The following is a 10,045-nucleotide window of genomic DNA, read 5'->3' as shown; positions in this document are numbered from 1 at the left end:
ATATACAATTTTTTTCTGAATTATGGTCGCATAATCTCATGGATTCAGTGCTTTCTTTCGGTTTATTTAATGTTACAGATTACATTAGATGAGCCTGCTAGTTGAGAACTTAATTGAAGTTGATAGCTGAACAAATTGGGACAAATTAGGTGGTGGTGGGGCTGAGTGAGAGTGAACAATGAATCTTGTGTTCATGAATCATGAAGAAAGATGTTCACGGCATTGGGTCTAATCAAATTCAATGGATCTTGTCCTTAGCAAAAATAGAAAGACAAAATCAAACAAAATAGGTACACTGAATATATATGTAGCCCAATTAACGGAAAGAAGAAAAAAGAAAAAAGGTACACAAATTACTTAGCTCTATAGTCTATACATCAATACATGTGTTGATACAACATGATATTCAGCATGAGCAAATGGTTGGTTTGAAAGTGATGATGAGATCTCATTCTACCACATCTATTTTACCCCCAAGAAAAAAAGGGTAATAGATTTTAAAGGGTGTAAAGAAAACTGTGAAAATCTACTACTGCTGCATACTTGATTATGTTCAACTAAGAAAATGATTTGTAAATACATAAAGGACTGGTTATAAGCAATGTGGTTCATGCTTCCTCTCCTTGAAGCTAAAGCTAGCATTGTGTAAGGGCAAGCACTTACATAATCTGGCACATGGAAGAGATCTGAAGATGATGCTAGCTATATATATCTATCTGATACTTTATCTATCAACATCTATCCCTCATTTTGGCATGACCATGAAAGAGTTCATTAATGCTTTGAAGCCAGCCACAATTTTTACTCATGCTTTAGGTAGACCAATTTTGCCAAAGTCAGTTTCTTGCATCATTGCAGTAAACTCACTGTAATCAATGCGTCCATCCTGGAAAATAGTACATAATACAAGTTTATTAAGGAGGAAAATTTGCTGTGTAATAATTCCATCTTAAATATTGAGCTAACATAAAATATGTTCCAAATTCTTATAACAACAATAATAATAATATGATGCAATGTCTTACATTATCCTTGTCAACTTCGCGTATTATATCATCTATGTTGCCATCTAGAATTCCATACTTTTCACAAGCTTGTTGAAGCTCTTCCTTTGTAATGTATCCACTACCATCTTGGTCAAAATAAGTAAAGGCAGCATATAGATGATCCTCCTTCTGGATTTTGTTTAGATGAAGCATTGCTGCTATAAATTCACCATAATCTATGGTACCACTGTTATCAACGTCTGCCTGGATTTTAAAGGACAAAGCTAAAAGGGTCAATCACATGAAACACCAAATATAATAATAACAAGCTGAACACAATAGTGCAAAAATAGTACAATGCCAAGTTTACTACCGATCAAAAGAATGGAAGTATATTCAGTTACAAATAAATCCATTAATGCATCGTTGAAACACCATTTGGGGGACCTAGAATGATCCTCATCCCCCAGTAGTTGATCTCCCCCATTTTACTCATGTTTGGTTTCTAACTACTAGAATCAATTAATTGATTTTGGGAGAAGTAAAAAATTTTCCTTTATATCAAAATCACTTATAGAGGAACTATCAAGAATCATTTTACACCATAACCAATTCCAACTAAAATAATTGTAGAAAATTACAGAACTAAACAACACACTAATAAGTGCAAGAAACATGCCTACATAGAAATGCCAATTTGGATAGCATGCAAGGCACTTACTGCTTCCATTAACCATAGAAGCTCGGATTCTTTAAGATTAGCACCCACTCTCTCCAAACCCTTTTTCAGTTCCTCAAGAGTGATCTGTCCACTATTATCTGTGTCTATCATCGAGAACATTTCTTTCAGTCCTGCAATTTCATCCTCAGAGAGACTTTCAGCAATTACCTGTCAAGGGACAACATTGCAAGTCATACCAAATAACACAAATACAAATCAGAACAAGGAATAAAAAGAAACCAAGTTACTAGACTAGGATATCAATTTTCCGAAATTAAACCAATATTACAGCCTAATGCTACAACACAACAGAGCTAAAATGGTAGTATATTGTAAGTGACATTTCCTAAACAGAGAAATTTCTCCAATAGTCATACGCGCCGTTCCTTTTCTTTTTAGCAAAATGTCAATGTTTTCAATAATCGCAGACCAGTTTCAGTTTAAAATGACTGTGGTTTACTATCCATTACATGAGTTCGTTTCGTTAATGTTATATGAAAATTGTGTTGTTGTAAAGAGATGCTATAGTTTCTTGAGCTCAAAAATTAAACAAATAGAACAAAAATCATATAACCAGTGGATCGGGTACGTACTCGAATGGCAATCTTTTTCAACTTGTTCATCGCAGAGAATTGCTTGAGACGAGATAAAACAGCAGAATCCAACGGTTTATCAGGAGCAAGACCTCCTTCCTGAACCCAGGGGTGGCCTGCAAAATATCAACCTTAACGTGTATTTAAGAGAAAATATTCTTCAATTTACAAATAAAACAAAAATTATGGTTAGTGTGTTGCAGAAATATATCTTGATTATGCATCCTATCAGGAAGAGAAAATTCCAAGGCTCATATCATGATTGACAATGAATAAAAGACCACTATTTTATGTTCCACTCACAAAGAACTTCATGTGCTGTTAACCTCTTCTTAGGGTCCCTTATAAGCATTCTTCGAACAAGATCCTTTGCACCTGCAGATATGCTAGGCCATGGTTCAGAAACAAAGTCAAGCTCTCCTCTCAAAACTTGCTCAAAAATTCCTTGTTCCGTTTCTGACCAAAAACAGAAAGCCAAACATATAAAGTACATTGAGTTATACACAGATTCAACTAAAACTTTGAAGGAATTGAAACAAGAAAACCAAGTGTGGTATCATTCTCACCATCCCAAAATGGGGGAACCCCACTAAGTAAAATATATATGATCACCCCAGCACTCCATACATCACATTCTGGCCCATAGTGCTTCCGCAAAACTTCAGGGGCCACATAATATGGACTTCCAACCACATCAGTAAACATTTCACCTGAAAAGATGTAGACTTTTCTGATCTGAATGAACTAGAAAAGATATAAATTAATATTACACAGAACAACTAGTAGTGGTGTTTGTTTTAATAAAAAAGAGGATCACTAGAAGTAACCAGTAACTCTTTCCTGATAATATATCTAAGTTATGTGACACAAACAACTCAATGCACTCACCCTACAAGTACAACCCCTGCATTACAGATCAGCCAGTCATTCATTTTCTCTATTCACGGCAGTATTCATAAGCATAAGCGCAATAATATATCATCAACATGCATGATTCCTTAGCATTTTAGTGAACAATCTGTGTAATAAAATGCATATTTATGCATCTACAGAAACATAATAAAATTGTTTTTCCTTCTCAATTCTAAATAATTTAAGAACTAAATGTTGAAAAACATTCTTCTTCTCCTTAGATTATAATAAATAATCAGCAATAGTGCCTAAAATTTGGTAATTAAAACTAAAAGTCAACTAAGAAGTGATTTGCAAGAAGAATCACTTAGTTTTAGGAATGATGATTCAGAGATAAGGAAACAAAACTATGGAACTAAACAGTTAATAAAATTATGATTACAAATAAACACAAGAGATATGTTACTTGAACAAAACTATTGGACATCAACTATGGTTTCAATGTGAGATATATTTTATATCTCATACTTTTTCCCTTATAATAACTCACCTAGGTGTATATCTGTTTCACACAGAAAAATAATGTAGTACTCATTTCACTCGTGACACTACTAATTCATTCACCATCTATCATTGAAACAATAAATTTTCTAGCATTTCTCTCTCTCACCTACTCAAATTATGCCAACAAAAATGTCTAAAAATAACAAACTAACAACCGTACCATTTCCATAATAATCTTAAAAGACTACAAATTCTTAGGACCAATGCAAGATTCTGCAAAACAACTGATATACATATATGTATATACCTGGTTTAAAGAACATTGAGAGCCCAAAATCAATAGCCTTAAGCAATGATTCCTCCTCATGGTCAACAAACAAGAAATTCTCCGGCTTCAAGTCTCTATGCATGACACCCAAAGAATGACAAGCCTGAACAACACCAACAATGACCCTAGCAAGTTTAGCAGCTTTTCTCTCAGTATAATGCCCTCTCTGTATGATCCTATCAAAAAGCTCTCCACCAGCACAAAGCTCCATAACAAGATGAACAGCAACGGCATCTTCATAAGCACCAACAATGGAAATCACATTTGGATGACCAGCCAAGTGGTGCATGATTCTAATCTCCCTCCTAACATCTTCAATATCCTCCTCTGTTGTCAATTTCCTCTTGGAAATTGTTTTGCATGCAAATTCTTTGTTTGTACCCTTTTCCAAGCAAAGGAAAGTTGTCCCAAATTGACCTTGCCCTAGCTTCCTACCCAAGCTAAACCGGTCCTTCAAGTTCCCGGTTGTCGTACCCAACACAGAATCCACTTGAAGCCCAATGGTTGAACCTCTCTTCACGTGAGTAGGTTTGTTAGCTCCTCCATCACCACCACCACCATTACCACCAGTGTTTGGAGGAGGTTCATTATTCGCCACCGGTTTAGCCGGTTGAGCTTGTTGTTGAGCTGGTTGAGCAGGTTTTTCAGTCGGTTGAGCCGGTTTTTGGGCCTGTTGGGCCGGTTTTGTTTCCGAGGCAGTTATTTTAACCGTTACAGGAGGCGTGCTCTGAACAGCAATTTGCTCGGGGACTTTGCTGCCTCCTACGGCCGCGGTGGTGGTTCTCGGAGCGGGAATTGATGGCGCCGGAGACTGTGACGGAGTCTCCCTGTTGCTAGTGGCTGCTGCTGTGGATGAGCCGTCTGGAGCCGGGAGCCTGGCCTCCGGCGGCCGCGTCCTCCAGACCGCCGCCGACATGGATTGGAGGAAGGTGTTTCCGCCGCCGGTGGCAGGTCCCACGCAGTTGTTTCCCATCGGAAATCGGAATTTCGCGCGATCCGATTTCACTAGCGCGGCGATGTCGTTCTCCTACATTCCTTCCATAACGACGCAATTGATGCTGAATCTGGAGAGCTCGAAAGAAAACCCTAATCGCGTTCTCCAAGAAAAAACTCCGAGCTCGGATCACGAGAATTCCAGATTTCCGCGCGAAAACGATCCAAATTTTGGTTTTCGATCCAAACGTGATTTGGAATTTGGAGGAGACAATTTGATTTGGATGTTGCTGAATTCGAAATCTGTGGGAAACTGATAGAATAAAAAGTGGAATGAATGAATGAACGAACGAACGTGCGGATGAATTGTTGAAGAGAGAACAGTGAGTTGGTGACTCGGGAGAGGTGAGTCGTGACTCGTTTGTGATAAAAAGGAATGAGAAAGAAACGAAGACGAATGAATGAATGAATGTATTTAGTTTCAGAAATTTGAGGAATTTTGGATAAGACACAGATGCAACAATGAAGCTCACGTAGCTCTCATTTCCATGCATGCATTGCATGCAAGTAATTTTAATAATTAATTAGTACTAATATAATTATAATCAAATAAATAAATAAGGATATATGCCAAAGAGTAATGAGTTTAAGACAATTATTTTTACTTTGTTTTATTTTTTATAATTTTCTTGTCTTTGTACTCTGAGACAAAAATACAAAAACACAAAATTATGTTTAAGAGATGAAATATGGACAGAAATTATTATATTTTGTATCCATATCCATCTTAATAGAAAAAACAGGGACACAACTTATTTTTTATTTTTTTTATTATTCTTGTTAATTTTTTATAATTATGTTTTTTTATTATTATATTTTTTTTCAAATTTTTTAAATGAAAAAAAATGAGAATAAATTAGATTTTTATAATTTGTTCTAGTTTATCACAAAAAAAAATATAAGAACACAAAATTTTGTGTCTCTATCATTTATGTCTTATTTTCGATATCTTATCTTACCCTCTTCTTAGAAACAAACTTAGCCTAATTTACTTACTACACCAGCAAACACTTATTTGTTAGCCATAATGATGGAAAATTTTATATAGGGTTATGTTAGGTAACCAATGACCTTTTTCAACAATCTAAATTATTCACATAAATTTTAATATTAAAATAACCATTTGTACATCTAGTGAAATGAACATCTCATATATTCATTGTTCACATTATTTAGTACTAGTATTTTTTCCTGTAATACTATTAGGGGAATATAAATCTTTTAAAATTACGTCAGTTTTGGTATTATAGATTATGACACGAAAAATTTATAGTATTAAACTACTTTTATAAAATAGTCGTAAGAGACAAAAGTCCTCATTGACTAAGAAAACCAGAGTCTTAAACAAAATTAAATAATAAGTTTTTTAGTTATTATTTTTAAATAAAGAGTTTAATTTTTTACTTAATTTTAATATTCATTATCTAAAATTTGAAAGAATTTAACATGTATATTTTTATATTTGATTAGGTATTAAATTTATTGCGCAAATAGAAATAATTAATTTTTATACTTGTTATTTAAAAATAATATTTTTTTCTATATATATAAAAATATAATTAGATATTAACATAAAAAAATTATATTGATAGTTATAAAATTAACTATTTTTTTTAAAACAACTGAATCTTGATTCTAACTTTTAATCACAATATTAATATTTTTTAAAATTATATGTAATAAATATTAAAAAATTTTAAAATATATATTAAAAAGATAAGTAGTAAAAATTTAAAATTAAATAAAAAATATGTATATAATAATATTTTTTATTTAAATTATATTATGTTGTTAATTTTATTTTTTTTGTAGAACATAAAGGTAAAGAAAAATAGAGAATGAGAGAAAAGAGAGAAAAAGATAAAGAAGAAGAATGAGAGAGGAAGTTTGTTAACTTTAGAAATTAAGAAAAAATTTTATTTTAATTATAATGAAAAGATCTGGGTGATACATTTTGATTTGCTAAATTATTAATATAAAATATGAATTAAAAATTATATATAGAGTGGGAATGATAGAGAAAAATAGAAAAATGAGAACAATAGATAAGAAAATATAAAAAGGATGTTTACTAATTTTAGAGGAAAATATTTTTTCTAAATTTTAATAAGAGAGTGTCATATGACACATTTTAGTTATTAAATTAGTTAGTAATAAATAAATATAATATATAATATAACTACATTTCAATTTTAGTATTTTAATTTAAATTTAAATTTAATTTAAATATAATTAGAGAATGTTATTTTGATTGTCAAATTCTTAATTAGTCATTGATAATAATATATAAGAGAGATAGAAAAAGAAAGAGAAAAGAGGCCAGAGTTCTTTAATTTTAGAAAAAAAATTAATTTTAATTACAATAAGAAAATGACATGTGACACATGCATTTTGATTTTAAAATTAGTAATATAATATAATAAATAATAAATTTTTATTATCTACCTATATATAGTTAAATATGGAAAATATTATTTTTTTCTTTTTATTGTTTAATTTAATATAAAGATAAATATTAAAACCAGTTAATAAAAATTAAATAACGCCTTTCTTGCTTTCTTTTTTAGTATATTTTTATCATTATTATTTATGTATTTTGTTATATTTCAGATTTGAAACCATGACTTTGATGTCAATAATAAGTCAACTAGTTGTTTTTATTTTTATAAATAAAAAAGTCGGATAATTTCATTAAAGAGTTATTTTTTAAGTGGCATATTTTCACCGACATTTACTAAGTATATCCTATCGTATTTTATTCATTCATTTGACATTGATGTTAGCTAGTGGTTATCTAGAACAAAAATAATGAAAACGAAAATTTTTGAATTAAAAAATATTAAAATAATTAAAATTTATTTTATTTAGTATTTATTATTTATTATAATAATTCATAATAAAAATATTTAACAACAAAAAAATTTTAATTAAAATAATTAAAATTTATTTTATTTAATATTTATTAATTATTAAATAATTAATAAATATAATAATTAATAAATATTAAATAAAATAAATTTTAACTATTTTTTTAGTAATAATAAGATAAATGCTCACCTTATTTTTTATTTCCTTAATATTATCGTTAATATTTATCCGTTTTAACAATAATTAACGAATATTAAATAAGATAAATTTTAGTTTTTTTTTGTTTATCTTCTTACCAATACTATATATATATATATATATATATATATATATATATATATAATTATAATTACACAAAAAATTCTGTTATTAGGGAGTACGACGCACTCTAATCCGACTAAAACAAAAAATATTCCATCTTATTTATCTATTACAACTCTAGTCACTCACCTTCTATTTTTTTCTCGCTTCATTCCTCTTTTTCTATCACGCTGTCACCGATACACCTTACTGTCGCCGCCACCATCGTCTCAAGAAGCCACGCGCCGCATCGCTACTGCACCTTCTTCTCCCATGTGTTGTGTTGTTCCTGTGCTCCTTGCAACAGCCGCCGCCATTGCACCTTCTTCTTTTCTGCGTCCCAACCCCGCTCTCGATAACGCCGCTGCACCTTCTTCTCCCATGCGTCGTGTCACTCTTGCAAGTGACGCTGCTATTGCACGCCTTCTTCTCTCTGTGACGTCGCACTGTCGCCGAGTCAGGGATCCTATTCTACCACTACTCCAACGTTGCACCTCTGCCCTTCCTTCTACGCCGTTGTTTCGTGTCTTCAACATTTCATCGCGTGTCGCTTTGCTTCGTTCACCTAAATTGTATAATCCAAATTAACATTCACATCTTAGTGAAAACAAACATTCTGTATATATAGTAAAATGAACATTTTGCGGAACATGTGCATACAGAATCAAGCGAATTAAGTAAAATATCAATAGTATATATCCAAATAAACATCTATTTTAAAATGAAAAAACTATCCGCATACATGGTAAAATGAACATTCATAGTTGATAAAAAATAAATAACAAAATAACAGCTGCAGGGACACTTCACCTGAATCACAATACAGCAGTGACGATAGTAACACAGGATTACGAGAGAATAATTACGATAAAAATAAAAAAATTTAAAATTATGATTAAATTTAATTAATTTAAAATTTAATTTTTAAAGTTAAAATTAATTTTTTTAATTTATTATTTACATTGTTTTAAAAAAAACGTGATTTCTCTATACCTTTTCTTACCGAAAACAGTGCAATGATTGAATTGATCCTGTCGGTTTTCAATTTTCAAGTAAACTCTAGATAGTAACTACTAACTAAGGCATAATTAAAGACTAGGTGACATATACCTACTTTCTCTACTGTTTTATATTAAAGACTAGGTGACATATATCCAAAGAACATTATTATTTTGATGTATGTAAATTAAAATCACTTATTAAAAAATAATTATTAATATAGAATATATATAAAAATATATATTAAAAATAAGTTAAATTATATATATATTTATATATAAATATATGATAATTAATTTTAATAATTAATTTTTATGTATAAATAATATTTTTAAATATTAAATAAAATAAATTTTAATTATTTTTAAACAATTTTTTAGTTATCAAATATTTTTAATATATAAATAATTAAAAATATTTGTGTTAAAACTTTAAATTTTAAATAAAAATATTTAATAATTATAAAAATTATATATAAGAGTTCTAATCAATTTTTAAATTCAAAGTATCATAAAATTTGATTTAATTATTATTAATAAAAAAATTTTGAAAATAAAATCCCAAACAAAGATATTGAATCATAAATAAATTATTATTTAGTTTGCAAAAATTCAAGATGTTATCGGTATAATTCAAATAAGCATTCAAATTTTAACGAAAAAAATTATCTGTATACACAGTAAAATGAATATTTTATAGAACATATGCATGCAGAATTAAATAAATCAAATAAAATATTAATAGTATACTAAAATAAATATCCATTTTAAAATAAAAAAAAATCATATGCATACATAATAAAATGAACATCTATCGAACTTAGTTAATAAAAAATAAGTAATGAGACAATAGCTACGAGAGCATCGAAGTCACGATATAATAGCGGCAAAGGTAGCACAGG

At 30.0% G+C, this 10,045-nt stretch overlaps 1 protein-coding gene across 1 annotated transcript; it reads right to left on the bottom strand.

Annotated features, from left to right (window-relative positions):
* Positions 1-321: 321 nt before the first annotated feature.
* LOC112757191 (calcium-dependent protein kinase 20) lies at positions 322-5,359 on the bottom strand. The gene is made up of 7 exons (XM_025805805.3): positions 3,964-5,359; positions 2,867-3,010; positions 2,604-2,756; positions 2,301-2,416; positions 1,708-1,875; positions 1,026-1,250; positions 322-886 (listed from the first exon to the last, which is right to left on the bottom strand). Exons 1-7 carry the CDS (start codon positions 4,955-4,957, stop codon positions 806-808), a joined length of 1,881 nt encoding a protein of 626 aa, XP_025661590.1. The 5' UTR covers positions 4,958-5,359; the 3' UTR covers positions 322-805.
* Between the last annotated feature and the right edge of the window lie 4,686 nt (positions 5,360-10,045).

This window comes from Arachis hypogaea, chromosome 2 (genome assembly GCF_003086295.3).
Source record: "Arachis hypogaea cultivar Tifrunner chromosome 2, arahy.Tifrunner.gnm2.J5K5, whole genome shotgun sequence".
Classification (NCBI taxonomy): Eukaryota; Viridiplantae; Streptophyta; class Magnoliopsida; order Fabales; family Fabaceae; genus Arachis; species Arachis hypogaea.
This window is presented reverse-complemented; position numbering and strand designations above follow the sequence as displayed.